At 37.5% G+C, this 25,146-nt stretch overlaps 1 protein-coding gene across 1 annotated transcript in view; it reads left to right on the forward strand.

The window, feature by feature from the left end:
* The window catches only part of ACAP2 (ArfGAP with coiled-coil, ankyrin repeat and PH domains 2), a 144,185-nt gene that overhangs the window by 109,489 nt on the left and 9,550 nt on the right, over positions 1-25,146 (forward strand). Inside the window, 11 exon segments of the mRNA XM_023750495.1 lie at positions 216-267; positions 2,234-2,334; positions 2,958-2,985; positions 2,987-3,064; positions 14,204-14,412; positions 14,746-14,815; positions 16,750-16,841; positions 18,717-18,901; positions 19,794-19,886; positions 22,469-22,656; positions 23,064-23,173. Of these exon segments, the coding sequence (XP_023606263.1) occupies positions 216-267; positions 2,234-2,334; positions 2,958-2,985; positions 2,987-3,064; positions 14,204-14,412; positions 14,746-14,815; positions 16,750-16,841; positions 18,717-18,901; positions 19,794-19,886; positions 22,469-22,656; positions 23,064-23,173 (1,206 nt within the window).

Below are 25,146 nucleotides of genomic sequence, written 5' to 3' on the forward strand. Positions count from 1 at the left end.
TTAAAATTGTTCTTTACTTTCAATAGTTATTTTATTGGCATCAATTTATATAAAGCAAAACGAAACAATGTACTTCTCAAAACATAATTATCATTACTTCTCAAAACATAATTATCATAAACTGATTTTCTAGTGCTTTCCCAGATATTTTGTTCCTAACAACAACTGAAATAAAATGTGTTGGTGAAAACTTAATCTATTTTGTATTTATTTAGACGCTGGTTTTCAATACAGAACAATCAGTTGGTTTACCAGAAAAAGTTTAAGGTAGGTGTTTTGTTAAGTAATTAAGTGAAAAATCTAGTGACTCCCCAGTTTTGGTTATTTATCTGTTTGCTTTGGGAAAGCATTTAAGTTCATAAATACTCATCTGTGCAAAATTACTGTTAATTCATTTTATGTTTGGGCATGTATACTAGTAAGAATGTTTAGAAGTGGAAAGTATCCACATTCGATTCTTAAAAGCAGTGATTTTGAATCCCGAATTCTTAATTCCTAGCTTTGAGATGGATTTTTTTTTTTTCTGTCTCAGGATTGACACTTTTTTACTTCACATGTTTCTTTGTCTATTTGTGTGACAAGAATAATACAACCACTCCACAAGTACTATTTTGAGGCTGTAGAAAAAAAATGCATTTTAAGAAGTAACGCCTTACGGCCACTGATGATAATATAGATATTAGAAATGACATTAAAATGTTACCTTGAAGTAAGTTAAATAAAAACCTCTAAATTCGTTAATGTTCTTTTTATATATTCTTTTTCCTGAACCTTATTTTAAGGGTGAGGAGTTTTCATTTATTAGAAAGGCATACAGAAATTACATGTGGCGTGAGAATGTGACAACTCACTTCCCTCCCAAGTAATGTCCAAACATGCTATCTTTACCTCTTTGGACATCTCCTGCTGAAGGCACTGATCCTTGTCCCCTCCCCACTGTACCTTGACTTCTCTGCCCTCCCTCTCCTGTCACCAACCTTGTTGGTGTTCACTCAGAATACTACAGTTGCAGGTGACAGTGGCCCAGGAGAAATTATGGGAAGTTTGCTGTATGTGGAAGGAGGATAATGAAATGGTTTGTAGACACCATTCAAAGCGTTAAAGATTTTGTTCCTTCAACTTGTATAGATGTTAATGCTCACAGCTTTTTCTTTTTCTTTTTGTTCTGAAGGTTCTGGTAACTTGTGGTGTATTTCTTTCTATTTCCCTGTGACCGTCTTTTTTCTTTTCTTTTCTCCTTTTCCCTTGCTCTGTCTCTTCCCACTATGCACAGATAAACATTACCTACAAACTCCTTAATCTGATCTGTGGAGAATGTAGAGTTTAAAAACATGAATAAATACTTTAAATCCCACCCCCTCCAATTTAGAAAAAAAGAACCATAGTTAATTGGTGGCTTGATTTTTACCCAGTTAGCTTTTATGAATGATGTATTCAATTGTAAATTTGAAATATTCACTTTACTCTTGAGATGACACAATATGAAATTTCTAATTAGCTCATGGTTTCTTCTGTTCTGATACTTGGTTTTGAGTATTTTTTTAAAAATATATTTTATTGATTTTTTTACAGAGAGGAAGGGAGAGAGAGAGAGAGTTAGAAACATCGATCAGCTGCCTCCTGCACATCTCCTACTGGGGATGTGCCCACAACCCAGGTACATGCCCTTGACCGGAATCGAACCTGGGACCTTTCAGTCCGAAGGCCGACGCTCTATCCACTGAGCCAAACCGGTTTCGGCTTTAGTATTTTTTTTTTTAATTAAATACTAGGAAATGATAAAACCTTTCTCATTTTCGTTGGTATTTTAAGAAGGATATATAGGCTTCTTTTTTTTTTCTTTCCAATTATTTAAAACTTGACTCATTAAAGACTTCTGTTTTTGGAGGAAAGTAGTTTTTATTATATGTGAGTAGGGACCAGGAGCTCAATGGATATGAAAGAAAATTAACAGGAAGCTGACATTTATTGAGTACCTACTAACTAATTGCCAAGTGTTGGATTAAAACTATTTTATTTAATTCTTATACAGCAATTTTATGAGGCAGGTAAAATTATTAACAGGGTATAATTACCTTTATTAGTTATATCTATGTTGATAAGTCCTGTCTCTAAATTAAGAAAAATATAAATCTTTAAGACCACTTATTCCAAGTAATATTTTTAAGTATTATTGGTAGTAGTATTTAAAACCTAGATTGATAAATATGGGAGTTCTGTTTCCTTATTGTAGGATAACCCCACTGTGGTAGTGGAAGATCTAAGGCTTTGCACAGTGAAACATTGTGAAGACATAGAACGGCGATTCTGCTTTGAGGTGGTCTCTCCAACCAAGTGAGTGGTTCTACACAATTTGAGAGTTGCTTTTATGTTTCTATAGCTTGTTTTAAAAGAACTTTCCAGAGTAGAGAAAGATTTGTTTCACTTGTGGTGGTCTGTGCTAACTAGAAAAAAGTGTCTTAAAAGTAAATTTCATTGTTTAGTGATTACAGGTATTAGAGTCAGAAATTTCTGTAACTTCTACCCAGTATCATATTCTTTAAATTCCATAAAGATTATTGATGTGGCCATATGAAAACTTTTTAGTTGTCATGGATGATAAAGTCAACTCATATATCAGATTGATTTTTTTATAACTATCATTTTATATTTCTACCCAATAGAAAAAAAAGTTTTATTTATATGGTAAATTTAAAGTTCGTGTTTTTTTGTGTGTGTTTCTTTTTTTAATGCGAAGGAATGGGTGATTTCTTTCCAGTAGGTAACTTATTTCATTAATACCTTGATTTCTTATTGAATACAATCTGTCCTAAAGATAGATGAAATAAAAATCGTTCAACAGAAATGATTATTTTTTGTTAGAAATTATTGTATAACAAAGTCAGCAAAAAAGTAAACATTATTATTCTTTTTTTGGTTAATTTAGTGACTGAGAAAACAATGTTATTTCCCTTTAGAAGTTGTATGCTTCAAGCAGATTCTGAAAAAGCTGCGCCAGGCATGGATTAAGGCTGTTCAGACCAGTATTGCTACTGCTTATAGAGAGAAGGGTGATGAATCAGAGGTTAGTAAACAATACTGCAATACCAGATGATATATTTGCAAAAGTTTTTAACTTTAATTGCAACCTTGTATGATTCTAACATTCTTTAAGTTTTGTTAAATTGAGGTGTAATTGACAAGTAACTTTATATTAGTTTCAGGCATACAATGTAATGATTCAATATTTGTATATACTACAAAATGATCACCACAGTAAGTCCAGTTAACATCGGTCACCATACATAGTAACAAACATTTTTTTCTTATGAGGAGATTTTAACATTTACTCTCTTAGAATTTTTCAAATATGCTACATAGTGTTATTAACCATAGTCACCACACTGTATATAATATCTTCATGACTTATTTACTTTATAACTTAGAGTTTGTATCTTTTGACTCCCTTCACCCATAACATTCTTTTTTTTATGGAGGATGATTTTTTTCATAATTGAAACGTTATTTTTAAAATCTAGACTCAGTTTTTCTTTTGTTTACTTCTCTTGACTTTACCTGTCATTTTATTTTAATATTTAAATATGTTTAATTCTGTATTTGAATATTGTCCCAGATTGACAGAAGATGGTCTGATGCAAATATTTCCTCCAAATATTATTTTAATTAATAATAAAATAATGAATGTGAAAGGTATTTAAAATTAAAACTGGGTAAAATCTAAAACAGGATGACTCAAATTGTCTCTTAGTTGAAATCTTCCTGGAGAAGATAAGCTTAATATGGACTTTTGGGTCATAGTCTGGCTTCAGCTTCTCAGTGAGTTTATATATTCTTGAGCAAGGTCATCAGTGCGACTTGAGAAACGGAACTCACCGCTTTGGTAGGATCCTGAAAATGAGTCTTTTGTGAGTCCATGCATGTCTGAAAGTGTCTTTATTCCGTCATCATACTTGTTTGATAGCTTGGTTGGGTGTGGAATTTTTAGGTTGGAAATAATTATTCTTAAGAATTTTAACTGCATTGTTTTTTTTTGGTTCCAGTGTTGCCATTGGAGTCTTTCTTATTACAGTACTATCTTTTGTAGCCTTCTTCTCCAATTCTCCTATTTGTTTTTCCTGGAATTTCTGAACTAATCTTATGGTTTTCTAATTTTTGTGTGTCTTTTTGCTCTAATTTCTGAGATATTTTCTCTATTGACTATTTCCGTTCTGGTAGCATGTATTTAATTTAACCATAGTTACAACACTATCTAGTATATTGTCATGACATATTTATTTTATGACTTGGAGTTTGTATCTTTTGACTTCCGTCACCCATAACTAGAGTTTCTTTCTCTTTGCTGACTGCTTATACATGTAAACCTGTTCTTTTTTCATGGCTGCATTGTTTGAACTGTGGTTCTTAGCCTCGACTGCACATTATGATAACACGGGGAGCTTAAAAAAATAAGTCTCAGCATCGAACAGACTGTCAAACTACAGCAGGAAGGCCGGGGAGGGTTGAGTGGGGGGTGTAAGAGATCAACCAAAGGACTTGTATGCATGCATATAAGCATAACCAATGGACACAAGACACTGGTGGGTAGGGGAGGCCGGGGGAAGGTCAAGGGGGGGGGGGAAGGAGACATATGTAATACTCGTTGTAATACTTTAAGCAATAAAACAAAAATTTAAAAAAAGTCTCAGAATTAGAGTCTACCACTGAACAGTTGAATGGAGTTGGGACCCAGGTATCAATATTTTAAAAAGATTCCTAGGTGATTTCTGTGTACATGCATTGTTGAGAACCATTATGTTCTAGAGCAAGCATGTCAAACTCGCTGCCCGTGTACCACATCTCGTTTATCTGGCCCGTGATAGCCTTTGAGTTTGACATGCCTTTAGAGGCTTGGTTCCTTGGCTGTCTGGTAAACCTGCTCAAGATTATACGGTAGCTAAAAACCTCTTTGGAAGCTCTGAGAACAGTTAGGACTTTGTTGACTGTGAGCTTTGCTGAAGTCTGGACCATTTATTTTTTGAGGAACAACCAGAGTTAGGAACTTTGGGGTCTTTTCACCTGGTATGATTCCCCAGAGAACATTCACCAACCTCCAGCATAGGGGTAAGGGACTGACTGGGAGCTCATTACTGGGGGTCTCAACATTCAGTGTGTATTCGTTCATTTAGTCCTCTGCCTTCCATCTTTCAGGTAAGTCCCTTCCAGATACTCTGATTTACTTCACCAGAGAATGTACTTTCAGTCACTTGTGTTTATGAATAGGGAGCAGAACCCTAATGGCATGAAATTGGGGAGGGGACCTCGGATGCTAACTGCTTCTTACACAATCATTTCTCCAACTTTTATCCCCACTTCCAGGGTTAACATAATATAAATCAGTGGTTTTTAGTCTGTGTGTGACAAGAATTTTTAAATCATGCAATACCTTACTATTTAGTCAGGGACACTGACCTCTTTTCCCTTAGATTGTTAAATTAAAAACAACAACAACAAAAACAGTAACAACCAACACAATAGCCTGACTCAAAATTATACCTTTTTTTTTTCAGATCTGCAAAAAAAAATGTAATCTTTGGTGTCCTACAGAATTTTAATAGTTTATCTGTGCCATGATATGAAAAAGGTTGAAAAGTCACCGGTTTAAATCCTTGAGCCCTTTGAATATTATGTGATGTAAATTGGTGAACTCTTGAGATCTGCCACAGAGAATTCCCCATGAAGCTCCAAACCCGTCTTCCCAGGAAGAAAACACAGATCGTATCCCGAACCCCAAAACGTGGTGGATAAAGCCACGTGGCGCCCAGCGGTGGGGGGAGAGGGCAGAGGCAGGAGGAGGGAGAAAACCACCCCCAGCCTGCCTTTTTTTACTACCATCCTTAGATTTGGCCTTGGTCTGTTCAGTTACTTTATGTACCCATTTTCCAGCTCCTAAAGTTTTGTTGCTCTTATTTATGTTATTCCTGTTCTTATGGGTAAACATTGTTTTTAATGAAAAAAAAGTTTTTAAAAAGTAGATTACACATATTATGCCATTCCACACCTAATAGTAATTTCTTAATATCATCTATCACCCAGTCTATATTCAGATGTTCCCAGTTGTCTTAAAAATGTTACTGACAACCTTTTGTACAAAGTAGGATCTTACCTATGCTGGCATTGCATCTGGTTATGTCCCTCAGATCTTTCAATCTAGAACAATCCCTTTTTTACATGGCAATGATTTATTAAAGAGACCAGGTTAATTGTTTCCATGCCTTAAGATTACATAATGGGTGGTGCGTATGCTTCATGTTGCAACAGGAGACAAAATATTTGGTTATGCAACCATTGCTAATCCTGAGATCAGGCTTCTGTGTGAAGACGAAATGGACATACTGGATTTGAGAAGTGACAATGTGATTCCTCCAAATGACAATGTGATTCCTCCATTTCCTCCCTTGTTTCCATTCTGTTTTGTTATTTTGTATAACGCATCTACTTCCTGTTACTTTCACCCTCATAAAATCTCCCCCATCAACTATTCATCAAATGGTTTTACAGCTGAGTTTGCTATTTCGTTTTTTTTCCTGTTCTTTTATTTTAATTAAATCTTTATTGTCCAGATTATTACAGTTGTTCCTCTTTTTCCCCCCATAGCTCCCCTCCACCCGTTTCCCACCCCACCCTCTGCCCTCACCCCCCACCCCCCCACTGTCCTCATCCATAGGTGCACGATTTTTGTTCAGTCTCTTCCCGAATCCCCCACACCCCTTTCCCCCCCAAGAATTGTCAGTCCACTCCCTTTCTATGCCCCTGATTCTATTATAATCACCAGTTTATTCTATTCATCAGATTATTTATTCACTTGATTTTTAGATTTACTTGTTGATAGATGTGTATTTGTTGTTCATAGTTTGTATCTTTACCTTTTTCTTCTTCTTCCTCTTCTTAAAGGATACCTTTCAGCATTTCATATAATACTGGTTTGGAGGGATGAACTCCTTTAGCTTTTTCTTACCTGTGAAGCTCTTTATCTGACCTTCAATTCTGAATGATAGCTTTGCTGGGAAAAGAAATCTTGGTTGTAGGTTCTTGGCATTCATCACTTTGAATATTTCTTGCCACTCCCTTCTGGCCTGCAAAGTTTCTGTTGAGAAATCAGCTGACAGTCGTATGGGTATTCCCTTGTAGGTAACTGAGTTTCTTTCTCTTGCTGCTTTTAAGATTCTCTCTTTGTCTTTTGCTCTTGGCATTTTAATTATGATGTGTCTTGGTGTGGTCCTCTTTGGATTCCTTTTGTTTAGGGTTCTCTGTGCTTCCTGGACTTGTAAGTCTATTTGTTTCACCAGGTAGGGGAAGTTTTCTGTCATTATTTCTTCAAATAGGTTTTCAATATCTTGCTCTCTCTCTTCTTCTGGCACCCCTATAATTCGGATGTTGGTATGCTTGAAGCTGTCCCAGAGGCTCCTTACACTATCTTCGTATTTTTGGATTCTTTTTTCATTTTGCTTTTCCGGTTGGGTGTTTTTTGCTTCTTCATATTTCAAATCTTTGACTGGATTCTTGCGATCCTCTAGTCTGCTGTTGGGAGTCTGTATAATATTCTTTATTTCAGTCAGTGTATGTTTAATTTCTAGTTGGTCCTTTATCACAACCTCGAGGGTCTCATTAGATTTCTTGAGGGTCTCATTAAGTTTATCGGCGGTTTCTAGAAAATTCTTGAAAAACCTTAAAAGTGTGGTTTTGAACTCTATATCCAGTAGTTTGCTTTCCTCCATTTCTGTCATTTGTGTCCTGTTTCTTTGTCTTGGCATTTTTTATGCTTCGCTGTGTCGATAGAGTGGCTTTCTGTGCTAGGTGTCCTATAGGGCCCAGTGGCTCAGCCTCCCCAATTACCTGAGGTAGACACTCTTGGTGCACCCCCTTGTGGGCTTTGTGCACAGTCTTGTTGTAGTTAAGCCTTGATTGTTGTAGGTAACACTGGGAGGGATTGACCTTCAGGCCAGTTGGCTGTGAGAATCAGCTGTGTCTGCAGTGGGAGAACTTCTGTGCTGGAGACACCCCTCCGGGGCAAGACTTGCTTCAATGGGGCTTTGGTGGTCACTGAGTCTGCCTCCTGAGTGTGTTCTTTATGGATCCGAGGAGCTGCAATCTGGATGGTCCCACTCTGACCACAGGGCACACTGGCTCCTGGATCTCTACGGAGGTTCTAATCTAGCCTTTGCCTGAGGCTACCCAGCAGGAGCCAGCTGTGACGCAATGCAAGTTGCCCTGGGGCCTTGGGCCAGCCGCAGTTTGTTAGGTAATTATCAGATTGCAAAGGGCCAGGCCTTTCATATGCAAAGCCTCGGTGCACGGCTTGGGCGGGGCGGGGTCCCAGGGGATCAACAGGGCAGTGCGAGCAGTTATGGCTACTCTCAATCCTGCCCTCAGAGGCCCTGCTTCTCAGTGTCCCAGCAATCGCTGCAAGCACCTCCGAGAGAAAGCTGCCCTCGAGTTCTGACCAATGCCAGACAGTCCAGTTTCTCCCGTATGAGTCTGGGTCCCCAGAGACTCGCCTGGAACTGGAGCTCAGAGCTTGAGACTCCCTCCCAATTGAAAATGACAACCGTGTCCTCAGCCGCCAGCCCACTCCGCATGCACCTCTGCACCTTTGTATTTTACTTCCGCACCGCACCTCCTCTAAGTCTCGGTATGCTTTTCTCTTTCCTCCTAGTTGTAGAATTTCCACTCAGCCAGCCTTCCTGTGGTTCTGGATGATGTCCATTCCGTCTTTTAGTTGTATTTTTGAAGTGGTTGTGCGAGGCAGCAATCTCCGGTGTTAACCTATGCCGCCATCTTGGTTTTCTCGAGTTTGCTATTTCATTAGAAATTGAAAAATGATTTTCTAATTCTGTCATCCCATCTACATTTATTAACTTGTATTCTTATGTGAAATACAGCTTTCCTCGTCATCTGGAGCTGTTTAGTTTCTGTAATAAATGTTTAATTCTAATTTTTTGCTTTTAATTACCACATTTGGTTAATAGCTACCTTAAGTGGGAACAGATATTTAGTTTTTGGGGTATAATTTAGCAACTCACGAATTTTTGCAAATAAGTTGGGTTCCAGTTAATCACAATAATTACTCTTTTTTTTGTTTATCCTCACTGGAAGATATTCTTCCGTTGATTTTCAGAGAGGTTGGAAGGGATGTGGGGGGGGGGGGGGAGAGAGGAACGTCGATGTCAGAGAAACACTTTGATTGGTTGCCTCCCACACCTACCCTGAACTGGCTTGAGCCTGCAACCGTGGTATGTGCCCTTGACCAGCAATCGAACCTGTGACCCTTCAGTCCTCGGGCTGACGCTCTAACTGAGCCAAACTGGCTAGGGTAATAATTATTCTTTTTGATTATCAAAATGATCACATCTTTGTCCAATAAGGGACCTGGGTAATGCCTTTTTAAAAATTCTCTAGTTTTTAGCAGTTTTGAGAGAAAATAAAGTTAGGTGTGCATCCAGATCATTTTGAAGAAGCTGGTGGCATTGCTGAAATAACTGGGTTATGCAAAATAATACACTAGAATAATAGGGATTATGGGACAAATAGGGATAAGGCTGACCTAAAAACCTGTGTAAGTTTGTAACTAGAATCCTTTCAGGAGCTTTAGAATCTTAGTAGAAATACTAGCACAGTTCAATTCATAATAAATGAATACTAGAGTATAGATAGGACCTAACTTTAAAAGTTGGTGATGCTAGCCCTGGCCAGTGTGGATCAATTGGTTGGGTGTTATCCTATGCACCGAAAGGTTGCCAGTTTGATTGCCCGGGTTTTGGGCTCAATTCCTGGTAGGGAGGCAAGGAGAAGGCAGTTGATTGATGTTCCGCTCTCACATAAATATGTCTCTATCTCCCACTCTCCCTTCCTCTTTCTGTAAAAACTCTTTTAAAAAATAAAATAAAAATTGGTAAAGATAGCTTAATGGGAGGGTACAGAAGAATTGAGGCTACTCATTTATGGTAACAGAGGCAAAATACATAATGCAGTAAACACTTTCAAATCAGAGTATGTGGCCAAAATGAACCAAGAACAGGAATGGGGGATGGGTGTCATGTTGAGTCCTGTGTTTCTTGAAATGACTAGTCCAAATTCTGATGTGTTAGTGTACTTTGCTTTCAACTTCTCTAATTTGGCACAAAAGCATTAGCTTATAGAGGGAAATTGCTAATAAACCAAATGATTTCTGCATTATATTGAGATTCTTTCCCCATATGATAATTGCTTATGAGTCCACATTATCAAACATGTTCTAGTAAAAGATTGTATCTCTTCTTTTAAAATGTTGAAATAATCTCAAACTTACAGAGAAGTTCCAAGTGTAGTACTTTCCCCCTGAATGGTTTCAGAGTAAGTTGCTAACATGATGCTCCATCACTCACTATTTCTTTAGTATTTCCCACAGCCTAGGATATCCTCCTATATAATCATGGGATAGCCATCAAAATCAAGAAATGAGCATTGGTAAATTACTACCATTTGATTCCCACATATCTTTAAGTTTTAACAGTTGTCCCAGTAATGTTCTTTATGGCAAAACAATCCAATCCAGAAGCACAGGTATTATTTAGTTGTCATGATTCTTTGGTTTCTGTTAGTCAGGAATAGTTCCTGAATCTTACTTTGACCTTCTTGACCTTGATAGTTTTGAAGACTATAGGCTAGTTAATTTTGTAGAATGTCCCTTAGTATGGGTTTGTCTGATGTTTACTCACAAGGCTATGCATCTTTGGCAGGAATCTATACTAATAATAGAGGAATATGCAAATTGGCCGGGATGCCATCACATAACAACCAATCGATGGGGCTGAGGCCGTGGCGGAGAGCTCTCAGCACGCCTGCACCGGGGGTCCAAAGGGCACGGAGAGGAAGGGAGAGCAGATAGGCAGTTAGGGTGATCAGGCCAGGAGGAGAGAGCAGATAGGCAGTTAGGGCGATCAGGCGAGGAGGGGAGAGCAGATAGGCAGTTAGGGCGATCAGGCCAGGAGGGGAGAGCAGATAGGCAGTTGGGATCAGGCCAGCAGGGTAAGCAGTTAGGCAGTTAGGGCAATCAGGCTGTTAGGGGAGGGCAGTTAGGGGGGATCAAGCCAGCAGGGGAGAACAGTTAGGCAGGTAGGGCGATCAGACCAGGAGGGGAGAGCAGTTAGGGGGATCAGTCTGGCAGGGGAGAGCAGTTAGAGCCATCAGGCTGGCAGAGGAGCAGTTAGGGGCATCAGGCAGGCAGGCAGGTGAGCATTTAGGAGCCAGTGGTTCCAGATTGCGAGGGGATCCCGGATTGGAGAGGATGCAGGCCGGGCTGAGGACCCCCGCCCCCCCTGCACGAATTTCGTGCACCGGGCCTCTAGTCTATAATAATAAAAACGTAATATGCTAATTAGACCGGACAGCCGAACGTCCTTCTGGATGACCTTTCGGACAAAGCCAGGGCTGCAAGGGCTGAGGCAGGCTGCTGCAGCTGCGAGGGCCGAGCCTATTGCACTAAATTCGTGCATTGGGCCTCTAGTCCTATATAATAAAAGCCTAATATGCAAATTGACTGGACAGCAGAATGATCAGCAGAATGACCGTTTGCTGTGACATGCACTGACTACCAAGGGGCAGATGCTCAATGCAGGAGCTGCCCCCAGCCCTCAGGCCACAGGCCAGCCAAGACAGGTTCCAGTGGGGACCCCCCGATTGCCCTGCTGGTTGCCCCACAGAGGAAGGTGACCAGTAGTTGTGGCAAGGGGTGGGGCTGCCGAGCGGGTGATGCCAGGCTGGCCAAGGCGGTGCAGGCGGGGGAGAGGGGCCACTGGTGCCCCCACAGATCGGCCCTGATCGCCAGCCAGGCCTAGGAACACTACCGGTGCACCGGGCCTCTAGTATTATATAGTTGATGCTGTGTTCTTCTCACTGTGTCCTCTCAGGTGGCATTTCATTTTGATTTGTCTCATTATTGGTGATATTAACTGGGGTAATTTGATTAAGGTGGTGTCTGTTAGACTTCTTTACTGCAAAGTTTTCTTAATAGTATTTTGTGGTATTTGGAGATTATGTAAATATTCTGTTCCTTATCAGGCTTTGAATTTTTTAAAAAATATATTTTTATTGATTTCAGAGAGGAAGGGAGAGAGAAACATCAGTGATGAGAGAGAATCATTAATCGGCTGCTTCTTGCATGCCCCACACTGGGGATCGAGCCTGCAACCCAGGCATATGTCCCTGACTGGGAATGGAACTGTGACCTCTCAGTTCATAGGTCTAAGCTCAACCCCTGAGCCAAGCTGGCTGGGCTGAATTTTTTTTATTATGTCAGCATAGGCTATGATTTTATTCAATGTGTTAAAATCCATTACCATCATTATTTGTTTTGTTGCACAAATTGACTCAAGTTTGGCCAATAGAGCCCTGGCTTCTGTATCCTTTTGACATGGTCCCATCAATCTTTGAGTTCTTCCAAACTTCCTAGCATGATGAGATGTTTCAGGTTCATCTTGTCCTTTCTCTGCACCAGCTCTGAAATTAAGTTTCCTTAAAGAGACCTAGTTGCTTTTGGTGGAGAATGGATTTTAGAAACCAAGATAAATAAATAAACAAGTAAATCTATATTTCTTTATATATCTATTTATATTGAAAACCAATATTGTGCCTGTTGGTATCTCCAGTTCCAATCTAATACAATGGGATTTATTCTAATTCTTTCCCTTTCTTATGAATAACTTCTTTCTCAGTAGTGAGAAATTTAGCTCCCATTAATTTCAACATTTTTGTTTACATGATCAATTTCCCCTATATGTAAGCAATGTCCTTTCTCTGCTGCCACCTGCCCCCTCACCCCACTGTGGCTGTGACACATTACCGTGTGGCACTCCTTCTCCACACTTATCCCCTTCCTCTAGATCTTTCTTCCCTTGCTGGGCTCCCTCCTTATGCAGATACCCTCCTTATCCTGTTTGGATCCAACATGGTGGTGTTTTCATTTAAAGATATCCTCCCCACCCAGCTCAGTCCTCTATGGACAATACTCCAACTACTTTTTTTGCTTGGCCCCAACTAATGGCTATTGAATTGAGTTTTCACAAGGGCAAAACAAGGGCCAAATTATATTTCTAATGATTCTTTACTAGAATACTAGCTTGTTGAAATGTTTTTAAACTCGAATACTTTTTAGGCCGTATGTTTAATTGCTTAGGACCCCCAAACTACATGTTTCTATTATTGGTATAGACTTTGCTATAAACTTAAGAAATTAGCCTTTTGCTCATCTGTCACCTTTTGCTTTTCTTAATAGCCCATGACATTTTTAGATACTGTGTATTCTATTGTTGATTCACTGTAATTATAATTATGTAACTGATCTGTTCTTTAGTAAAAGGCCATGCTCTATTATTCACTGAAGTAGTTTAAACAACTTGCTTGCAGTTTATTGAATACCTTGGAAAAACCTTGTATAAAATAATATTTATTTTTTTCTTGAGTCTTAATAGTTTCATGTTTAGTCCCTCTGTTTTCTCATTTTACACATTTAGTGTTCTTCTTTCTCTTTGACCTCATATTTTGTACATATGTTCATTGTATCAGTTTATACATGTGTATATTTGTATAAATATATGTAAATACATATTCTTGTATATTATATTTTTTCATTGTACCAGTTTATATATATTTACATAAATATTATATATACATATATAAATATATATAAATATGTTTTCAGTGTTTATACAGGATATCCCCCAAAAATGTATACACACTTTAACAGCTGATAGCTCAATTTTGAAAATGAAATGTATTTTAATAAACACTGCCTTTATAATTATTCAAAGTGTGTATATATTTTTCCCCACAAGACCAAAAGCCAGTTGATAGAGGAACCTATATCTTTCCATTTAAAAAAAATTTATTTTAGAGAGGGAGGAAGGGACACTCTGACTGGATTGAGCTGGCAACCTGGTATGTGCTCTGACAAGGAATTGAACCTGCCACCTTCTGATGTATAAGATGATGCTCCAACCAACTGAGCCACACTGGCCAGGGCTATCATTCCATTCTTAAATCTCTAGTGCTTCTACCAGTGCCTGGTTTAGGTCCATAATAGGCTTCAGTTTATTGACCAGAAACTTTTGTTTGGAGCCTATAGTATGCAACATGGTATTACAATCTTTTTTAAAACGAAGACAAAAACAAATAATTTTTAATTTTTTAGAAGCTGGATAAGAAATCATCTCCATCCACAGGAAGCCTGGATTCTGGAAATGAGTCAAAAGATAAATTATTGAAAGGGGAAAGTGCACTGCAGCGAGTCCAGTGTATCCCTGGCAATGCCAGCTGCTGTGACTGTGGCCTGGCAGACCCACGGTGGGCCAGCATCAACCTGGGCATCACCCTGTGTATCGAGTGTTCTGGAATTCACCGGTGAGTAGGCCTGCCCAGGGTGAGAGACTTCTTTTGGATAAACATACATGTAAATTATCATGTCCCATTAGTTAGAGGGCCTTTTCCACTTGCCTAATTTGACTGCTAGTTTATATCTTTTTACCTTTGTAAAGTGGATACAATTCTGGCTTGTGAAGAGCTTTTGAGGATTTTGGTTTACCATTCATTGTATTAAATCAGAAGGTGTATTCCTGTTTATATGTGTGTTGAGGGCTTTATTAGAGACTGTCACATTGTAAGAGAAAATAATTTGCATAAAAAGCAAATCAAGGTTGATAGTTTTGTATATTAACAAAGTCTTTTCCCACTTAGGAGTCTTGGAGTTCATTTTTCAAAAGTACGTTCTTTAACTTTAGACACGTGGGAGCCTGAACTTTTAAAGGTAAAAAAATATTTGCTTTAAAATGTTTCATATTTCCACATAAAAGGAATTTAGAATCTTGGTTTACAAATGTATGAGTTTCTCAATGCTAACAGTGAACTGTGTTGTTTTGGAACATTTCTGTGGCTATTTTGACAAATCGGGTATTTTCATATTGGGTTTTAAAAATTGCTAAGTTTATTTAGCACTCTTAACTCCAAGTCAGTTCACTTTTTAAGGAAACCAGCATTCCTACATTTTTATGCTTTCTCAAAAAATATCATAGGCTCTGTGCCTTAATTTTAATATTTTATAATTAATATAAGTTCTCGATAAAAATATGAGACATATTGCTATAGTAAGCTCCATTATGAATTGGCATATTATGTTGTTTCCATTGGGTTTAGCATAGGACTATTTGCAAATTTACATTTGTCAGGGTAGTAGCCATCAAACCAAGGCATCCTTTTTCCATGTGTGAGGATTCATATCTATGAAAATGTCATAAATAATTTTAGATCACATCTGGGTTTCTGATATGACTTACAAAACTCATAAGTTAATACTATACTCCTTTTAATTCCACCCATTTAGTTTAAAGGTTGTAGTATACTTTTCATTTATTTTGTCTGAAAATTGTCTTCTTAATGTGCTTGTGCTTTTATTTCAATCTGTAAATAAATTGGTAATCCTCTCAATTATGTAAAGTAAAATAAAGGGTGTCCCAAAATTCATGCAAGAAGTAATTTTGATAGAAAACATAGGTTTATAATTAAAAATTGTAAACTTTTTATTGATTCATAAAGTATACAGTATAGGGTTATGTATGGAATAGCATATTGGGTAAATGGCCTCCATGGCTTTGCTGGCACATACGCACTCTTTTGTTGAAATTTTCCATGACCGTTTTGCATAAATGTGGCTAAATTTCGATGAGGCTCATTTTCATCTTGATGGCTTGGTTAATCGACAAAATTGTCGCATTTGGGGTTCAGAAAATCCACGAGTGATTGTTGAGAAACAAATGCATCCACAACGTGTCACTGTTCGGTGCGGATTTTGGGCTGGAGGCATCATCGGCCCATTCTTCTTCGAAAATGCGGCTGCTCAGGCAATAACAAAAGAGTGCGTATGTGCCAGCAAAGCCGTGGAGGCCATTTACCCAATATGCTATTCCATACATAACCCTATACTGTACATTTTATGAATCAATAAAAAATTTACAATTTTTAATTATAAACCTGTGTTTTCTATCAAAATTACTTCTTGTGTGAATTTTGGGACACCCTTTATTTGTGGAATTATGGTATAAACCTCTAAATGAAAGTGATAAATTGACTCCTAAGGTAGAGCCCTGTTTACATAGATTTTATTAATTGTTATTAATTCAGAGGTGAAGAAAGTGGGGGAAGAGGGGAAGAAATCTAATTTCTGCATCAACTTTCTGTGTAGATATGATCTCAATGGATTCAATTTAGAAAATTTGTTTGAAACACAACTGTGATGCATTAAAAAAACAAGACAAGCTTTTAAACAAAATATTTTGAAATATTTATATATGAAGTATAAGAAGAAAATAGTTTACTTCAGTTCTGAGTTATTTAAAACTTTTCCTGTCTGACCTTAGACTTCTTTTTTCATTTAATTGGCCAGACATTGTGAATAATATACAGGATTGTGCTAGCCATGGTGGAATAGAAAACTAGTAGAAGATGGGAGAGGAGAAACCCTTTCTTGTAGGAGTGGTAATTCTCTAGGAGAGGTATTTTGCTGAAGAATGGCAAATGGTGATATTGCGCTCAGCTCTTGTTTCATTTTGCTTTAAAAGTAAACTTCTTTGTGGGATGAGCAGTTGCAGAATATGCAAAAGGAATTTACTGGCTGTACTTGCTTTAATGACTTTTATAATATTTTAGGAATTTCTAGCTTATTTTTTTTGTTTTTCTGCCGAACAGCTTATGTGTGAGTTGGGGAATGATGTTATAAATCGAGTTTATGAGGCTAAAGTAGAAAAAATGGGAATAAAGAAACCACAACCAGGACAAAGGTACTATTTTAGTTGTCTTAATGTGTTATCTTTTTTTTCCCTAATCAGAAATATAGCTATGATTTTATTTCACCATAATTGATATATAATACTGTAACAGACTGTTTAGAAGAGATCATTACTGCTTCTGTTAACCCATAGCTAATTTTTTTTACTGATCAATCAATTATAGTCTCCAGATAAGAATCTTAACACTTGGAGTGCGGGTGAATTTCCCGCCAAAATATAAGATGGCTCTGTCTTTTGGTTTTGTTCCATCCACCAAAATCTGTTCATTAATGTGTCTAAGGATTAAGTTTCTACTATGTACAATGAATAATTTTACATAGTGAGACTTAAGCAAATATTTGTTAATCACGTGCTTTATACATAGCATTATGGTGTAGAATTAAAGGTGGCAAGGTAATGGAAAGTACTTAATTGCTGTGTTTGAAATTATACTTCCATTTCTGTATATGGAGGCTCATTAAATAAAGTGGCTAAGAGTGCCTTCAAGATACATAACTTGTTTATTTTTATTGATTTTTAGAGAGGAAGGGAGAGGGAGAGAGAGATAGAAATATCAATAATGAAAGACTACCATTGATCGGCTACCTCCTGCATGCCCCCTACTGGGGATTGAGTCTGCAACCCAGGCATGTGCCCTTGACCAGAATCGAACCCAGGACCCTTCAGTCCACAGGCTGATGCTATATCCACTGAGCCAAACTGACTAGAGCCTTGTTTTGTTTTTTGATGTTGTTTTTAGTCTATCATTACTTTTAGCATTAAAATTTTATTTGTCATAACCCTATGTTGGGGCTTTACATTTGACTAAATTCTTATGTATAACCAATACTGTTTTTTTTAAATTAAATATATTTTATTGATTTTTTACAGAGAGGAAGGGAGAGGGATAGAGAGTTAGAAACATCGATAAGAGAGACACATCGATCAGCTGCCTCCTGCACACTCCCTACTGGGGATGTGCCCGCAACCAAGGTACATGCCCTTGACTGGAATTGAACCTGGGACCTTTCAGTCCGCAGGCCGACGCTCTATCCACTGAGCCAAACCAGTTAGGGCTATACTGTTTTAATGTTACTGCTCTCTAAACCAATATCACTTAAATCAGATTATTTATTTACTAAAGCATGGCTTTTTGAGTTACTTTAGACCTTGAAATATTCTATTTTAGCCAAAGACCTAAGCATTTGAAAAATATACAGGAAAAGGTATAGAACAGGCTTGGCATTTATAATCCTACTAGAGTCTAGCCCGATGCACAATTTTCGTGTAAGAGTAAGCCTTCCTTTCCCCCGGCTGCCGGCCGTGGAACCCAGGACCCGGACTGGCTTCCCTCCGGCTGCCCACAGGCACTCAGGATCCGGGCTGGCTTCCCTCTGGCCACCCACAGGCACCCAGGATCCGGGCTTCCCTCCGGTCTAATTAGCATATTATACTTTTATTGATGAGAAATCAAAAGTTTAAAATGTGATATCTTTTCCCCCGTAACTTAGAAATGTTGTGTTTTAAAGTAGTTGTCTTATGAAAAATTATGACTATCAATAGTGATAGTTCAGTATGTGACGTTACTGGAGTAAAAACGAAATTAAAGCACAAAGGACTATGTAGAGAAATGAATGAGTACAGAAATTAAGAGAAAAAGAATGCCATGTTAATATTTGATTTTTAAGTTAGTTTGTTATTTGTATTTGATTTGAACATGAAACCATAGCTCATTAAATATTTGGAAGAAAAACTTGGCATAATGTCACAAATTCTGTTTTAACTAGTATTACTTTCTTTGAATTAGTCAGTGTATAATGGCTGCTTTTCAGTGTTAGTCATGCTCAGAGACCAAGCAGAACATCATGGCATTTTTATGTTTACCAGACAGGAGAAAGAGGCATATATCAAAGCAAAATATGTGGAGAGGAAATTTGTGGATAAATGTTCTATATCATCATCACCTCCTGATCAGGAAAAAAAGATGATCTCCAAAAGTTGTGAAGAAAAGAGGCTAAGCATTCCTAAATTTGGGCCAGGTGACCAAGTTAGAGCATCTCCCCAAAGTTCAGGTATTACAACTTACTTGCGTATATAAATATTTTTATACACTGATGTCACTTTCTTAATCTCTGAATTAATAGCCATTGTAGATTTTTAAGTGCTAAAAACCTGTTTTCTTCTACATATTCTAAGGAAAAATTGGATTTCTATGTCTTTAAAACTATTAAATTTAAATAGGTCTTGGTAATTCGATTTCTAGGTAATGTGTATATTCTAAGGAATAAAACTGCTTAAAGTGCAAGGGGAGATGGGAATTATAAATCTATCATGGCAGAAAGCCCTAAATATCTGATTAACCACCTAACATCCTTCCTATTTTTCCCTCCTAAATTTTTCCCAATAACGTTTTTTTCCTGCCCTTTTCCCTTCTTATGGCCTGCTTTGTGCTTTGCTAACTTGCATGTCCCCAGTGGTTGCTGTAAATAGCGACGAGGCCAGGCGGGAGTCTCTGTTCTGTCCTGATGAGCTAGATTCACTCTTCTCCTACTTTGATACTTCTTCAAAACTACGTAGTAGTAAGTACTACTCTTGTGGAGCATTCCAAGTCTGTGCCAGTGGTCATTGTGCGGTGTGGCCATTTCTCTAGATGTTACCCATTGTCTCAGAATTACACATTACTTACAGTCATACAATAAATTCTTTTTACTACCCCTTACATATTATGGGGTAATGAGATGTGTTACAACTCTGAAAATAAGCTTATTTTCAGTTTTTGTGCTTGATTCATATTTTGATAAGCTAAGTGCTCAAAAGGATTAAAATTGTATTAAATGTATTCTACTGGTGACAGCTGAGTTCCCATTGATGTATCAGAGTTCATTTTAAAACTTCGTTGTTTGTGGGAGGTTGTTTTCTTAAAGGCATTTTTTTTAACCACTAGCTGATTTTTCTTAAAAACAGTCAAAAGTAATGACAGTGGAATCCAGCAGAGCTCTGATGATGGAAGAGAATCTTTACCCTCTACAGTGTCAGCCAATAGTTTATATGAGCCTGGTGAGTTTTGGTGAAATTCAGTGTTAATTGGTATTATTTGCTGAAAAATATGTGTGTTAAATGCCTAGTCTTGATTAAATAGTTTCTAAAGGAAGTGGTTAGTTTTTTGGAAGAAGGAGTAATACAATTAAATGAAAAGCAGCTATTTCTTTTTATATTTGAAAGTTATCTCCTAGCTGTACATTCTTCTGAACTTCATGATATATGCTATAAGTGCCTTGTCTTAGAAGTGCCTTTTCTTAAAATTTTTTTATTGATTAATTTGAGAGGGAGGCAGGGAGAGAGGGAGGGAGGGAGGGAGGGAGGGAGGGAAAGAGAGAGAGAGAGAGAGAGAGAGAGAGAGAGAGAGAGAGAGAGATTTTTGTTGTTGTTCCACTTATTCATGCATTCATTGGTTGATTCTTATATTTGCCCTGACCGGGATCAAACCCACAATCTTGGCATATTGGGACAACACTCTAACCAACTGAGCTACCATTCAGGGCTAGCTAAGGATAACTTTTAATTCACATGGACTGTATGTCTTTATTACTCTTTTCTTTCTTTGTGGTGGTTTTTTCTTATCAGGAGGAAGATATCAGCAACTCCCTCCCTTTAGATTTTTGTGTGCTTTACTGACCTGTACTTTACTCCTATATTTCCTCCTTCATATTTAGTGATTTGGGTATTGCAGAATACTCAGGGTAGTAAATGTTCTTCACATTATGTGAATTGCTTATACTGCAAATTGTGATGGTATTGGATTATCCTAGGAATAAAGTAAGGTGTCATCTGGTAGTAAAATTCTTTAGGGATTCTTACTGCCTCTTTTGAGTGTTTAAGTCCAGGCTTATAGGAATATACCTAATTTTAATCTAATACAGAGTAATTAACCTACCTATTGGATGCTGGCAAGAACACAAAAGGCTGACATACTAATTGATATGTTTATAAGAGAGGTTGACTGGGGAATGATTACTCTATTGAAAATAAAGTATCTTTGTGAAATCAGCTCATTTTGTTAAATTAGTCATTTCTTATGCCACAACTTTCACATTGTGATACAGTTAAGAGTTCATTTAAACAATTGTGGCAAATTATACATAATGTAAAATTTATCTTAAACATATTAAAGTGTACAGTTCAGTGGCATTAAGTCTTTTTTTAAATACTAGTGGCCCGGTGCATGAATTCATGCACATTGAAAGAAAATTAATTAGAAGAAATATTTTAATATTGCTATTCGCCCTTTCTCTATAATAGAAGTGTCAACCAAATTCACGATTGACAATGACAGATTGAAACACACGCCTGTGATTGGCGCCAGTGAGAGCTTTATATGTATTGCACATGCACGAGTCAACTTAGCCTTTTATAGATATAGAATAAACTTGCTTAATTAGACCTGCTTTCTAATTTAGCTAAACTTTTTCCAGCCCAGTGAAGCATCCCAACTTCTCTTTCAGGTAATTGTCAGCAACACAGCAGTAAATATCAACACGAAGCAGATTATTATTGTAGATCATGCAGGGAGGACAAAGGGTAAAATATTTAACTGCAGCAGTGTTTGACTATATTCTGCGCAGTGAGAAAACCTGAAGTCATTTTCAAGTTCCACCATTTCTTACTTCTTTTCAGTAGGGTCAAGTTTTTAAGCTTTATAAATCTCCGTTTTCTGGCTAATGAAAAGAAAATAGGATTCCACCGAGTCTCCTATCTACCTACTCCAGGACTTCTGTGAGGATCAAATGAGATGAGGCATGGGAAAATGCTTCAGACATTTGGTTAAAGTGTAAAATATTTGCACCTGGCTATAAAGCAAGTTGCATTCCTAGGCTGAAGAAACTCCAAGGAGGCTAGTCACTAGGGAGAGGAAGCCGGGCATTGCTATGTGATGTCATTACCCAGCACCCACAGCGACCATATCCAAGCTGGGGTGGGCTGTGGGCCACATTTTGCGCCATGGGGTCGCAGCAGCGTCGGCTGCAATTTCGTGCACTGTTGCTCCGGGGTGGTGGCGAGGCCTGTGTCCCACTTGCAGGAAGCCGAGTGTTGCTTTGTGGGCGCCAGGTTCATGGTGCCATTTCTCTGTAAATGGCCAGTGCATGTCACGGCAGTTCCTGTATTGAGTGTCTGCCCCCTGGTGGTCAGTACATGTCATAGCTACCAGTCGGACAGACACATCATATTAGCCTTTTATATATAGAGAGATATTTTTATTGATTTCAGAGGGGAAAGGAGAGGGAGATAGAAATATCAATGATGAGAGTCATTGTTCAGCATTAAGTCTTAACCCTTTGCGATCCAATGTTATTTTTGGAATTCAAACAGTCTGGTCCAAATTAATTGACGGGATTGAACGTTGAACTTTTTAATGTTCTTATTGCTCAGCGTTGGACTTGCTCCTAGCGCCTGGTCTGTCGAGTCAGCCTCAAAGTTGGACCGAAAAGGGTTAATTCACATTGATGGAATCACTGTCACTACTATTCATCCACAGAACTCATCTTACAAAACTAAAATGCTGTGCCTATGAAATAATAACTTCCCATTCTTTCCTACCTCCAGATCTAGTTTTTAATGATGTGTTTGTGTTTGCTTTTCAGAGGGAGAAAGGCAAGATTCTTCTGTGTTTCTTGACTCTCAACATCTTAATCCAGGACTCCAGCTTTATAGGGCTTCATATGAAAAAAATCTTCCTAAAATGGCTGAGGCTTTGGCTCATGGTGCAGATGTGAACTGGGCTAATTCAGAGGAAAACAAAGCAACACCACTTATTCAGGCCGTATTAGGGGTATGCATTTGTACCTTGAGGTTTTCAGTAGTAGTTAAACATGTAAAAGCACAATTCATTTGAAACATGGCCTTAGAATTATTTTTTGTTTTAAGAGATGGGTTGGAAAATCGAAGAAGCTAGTAGTGATTCTGGGCATCACTTTGATTGTGTGATTTGTTTTTTCCTTAATGGAAGAGAATTCTGGTAATGAAAGTGTGTTTTGCTAGATTGCAAACTGCAAATTGAATCTTTATTAGAAGTAGTTCTTGGGAAGAAATAATGTAATTTATCATTTTTCTGCTTTTGCTGGGGGGTATTTTCTCTTTAGAGGAGAATGAAATAGAAAGACTATTAGAATAAAGTAAACACTGTTTTTAATGGAAATATTTTGGTTTTTTGTACATTGTTTTCTTCTTTCCTCTAAGGGCTCTTTGGTGACGTGCGAGTTTCTCCTACAGAATGGTGCTAATGTAAACCAAAGAGATGTACAAGGGCGGGGACCACTGCACCATGCCACCGTCTTAGGGCACACCGGGTAAGCTGTAGTGCTACATATTTAAGTAGTTTTTACTTGAAAAATTACTTTGAAATAATGTTTTGCTTTAAGAGATGGATTGGAAAATAGAAGGAGCTAGTAGTGATTTCTGAGAATCACTTTATGTAAACTCAATTTTTTTTTTCTTTAAAAAATTTTAAAATTGATTTTTGAGAGAGAGAGAGAGGGAAAGAGAGTGAGAGAGATATTGAAATTTATTTATTGTTCCACTTATTTATACATTCATTGGTTGATTGTTGTATGTGCCCTGACTAGGGATCGAACCTGCAACCTTGTATTATCGGGACAATGCTCTAACAAACTGAGCTACCGGGCCAGGGCTATCAAATTTTTTCTTTTTTCTTAATGGAAGAGAATTCTGGTAATGAAAGTAATGTGTTTTGCTAGATCACAAACTTTTTCTCAGATTAAGGCTATTAGGTAGAGTTTGTAAAATTACACTTTCCTGTAACTTAAATTGTCATGATGGAATTTGAAATTTAAAAAATCTCAATAAAAAAAAATATGTTACTTTTCAGATAAGAAAATTCCAAAACTTACTTTGAAATTCATTTGTCATTTATGTCAATTAATTTCAGTATTTAAAATAGTAAAATGATGGTGATTTTTGTCAGACAACTTTAAGTCTGTGTGTGTATTTAAGCACGTAGACATACATTATGTACATAACAAACACATTTTGGGGGAACTTTGTAACTTTGGGCATTTTAGTTTTCCCACAGGGTATCCAAAGTCAAATTTTAAGGTAAATTTTTAGTCTGTGCTATTGATATTGCAACTTCTGGAGCAATATTTAGACTCACAAAACAGTAATGCCATGAAAACATATTTTCTATTAGAGTGCACAAATGAAGTCAGATTGTTAGCCTTATTTGAAAAGTTTGTGAATGGGTGATTGTTCTTTAATCATTTCAAAGATAACCAATTCTTTTTTAAAAAAAATGTTTTTATTGATTTTCAAAGAGGAAGGGAAAGGGGGAGAGAGAGAGAAATATCAATGATGAGATAGAATCATCGATCCACTGCCTACTGCACACCCCCCACTGGGGATGGGTATGTACCTCGACTGGGAATCGAACCATGAGTTGACATTAAACCATTCTGAGCCACACTGGCCGGGCCTATCCAATTCTTATTACCTTGACAAGCAAACTGTTCTTTTTTCTGTTTATTTATAGTATCTTCTATTATTTGTTTATGTTCCCTCTGTCAGTAAAGAGATTCAGTTCAATAACTTCATCATAAAAACTTTTCTATACTTAGAAACGATAGCATTTAACTCATTCTTTGTATTTTCTTCTTAAACAATCATACTTCTTCCCATTTTACGTCATGGACTCCATTTATTCATTTCATATTTTTTTCATTTTTATCAATTTCTTCAAGTTACAATATTTGTGAAATATAGTGGGAGGATTACTTCCCACTCTGCTATTGTATTATATTATGACCAGAGGCCCGATGCACGAAATTTGTGCAAGAGTAGGACTTCCTTCCCCCGCTGCCGGCACCGGCTTCCCTCTGGCACCCGGGACCCAGGTTTCCCTCGAAGCCCCAGCTTTGTCCAGAAGGTTGTCCAGAAGGACGTCTGGTCTAATTAGCATATTATGCTTTTATTTTTATAGAAGATGTTAACATTACCTTGGCTTCCTTCTTTCCCAAATTGATTGAGTTTTGTTTTAACTTTGTATGTATCTGTGTACATCTTTTTATGATATTCTTTGAGGGTAGGGACCATAATTTACAATCCTACTGTACTATATAGTACCAGGTTAAATAGACTTGTAAAATGCTGATTATGGTAAATTTTTATTCTTAGAGTCAGTGTTCAAAAAGAGTGTTAGAGGTCATTTGTAGAATGAATAAGAATTTACTAATCAAAATATTATTTCTATAAGTTAGGTAGTGCTTTTTATTTTTTAAGGTAAATACTAATTTCTTTCTTATTGACT

This window comes from Myotis lucifugus, unplaced genomic scaffold, assembly GCF_000147115.1.
Source record: "Myotis lucifugus unplaced genomic scaffold, Myoluc2.0 scaffold_14, whole genome shotgun sequence".
NCBI classification, from domain to species: domain Eukaryota; kingdom Metazoa; phylum Chordata; class Mammalia; order Chiroptera; family Vespertilionidae; genus Myotis; species Myotis lucifugus.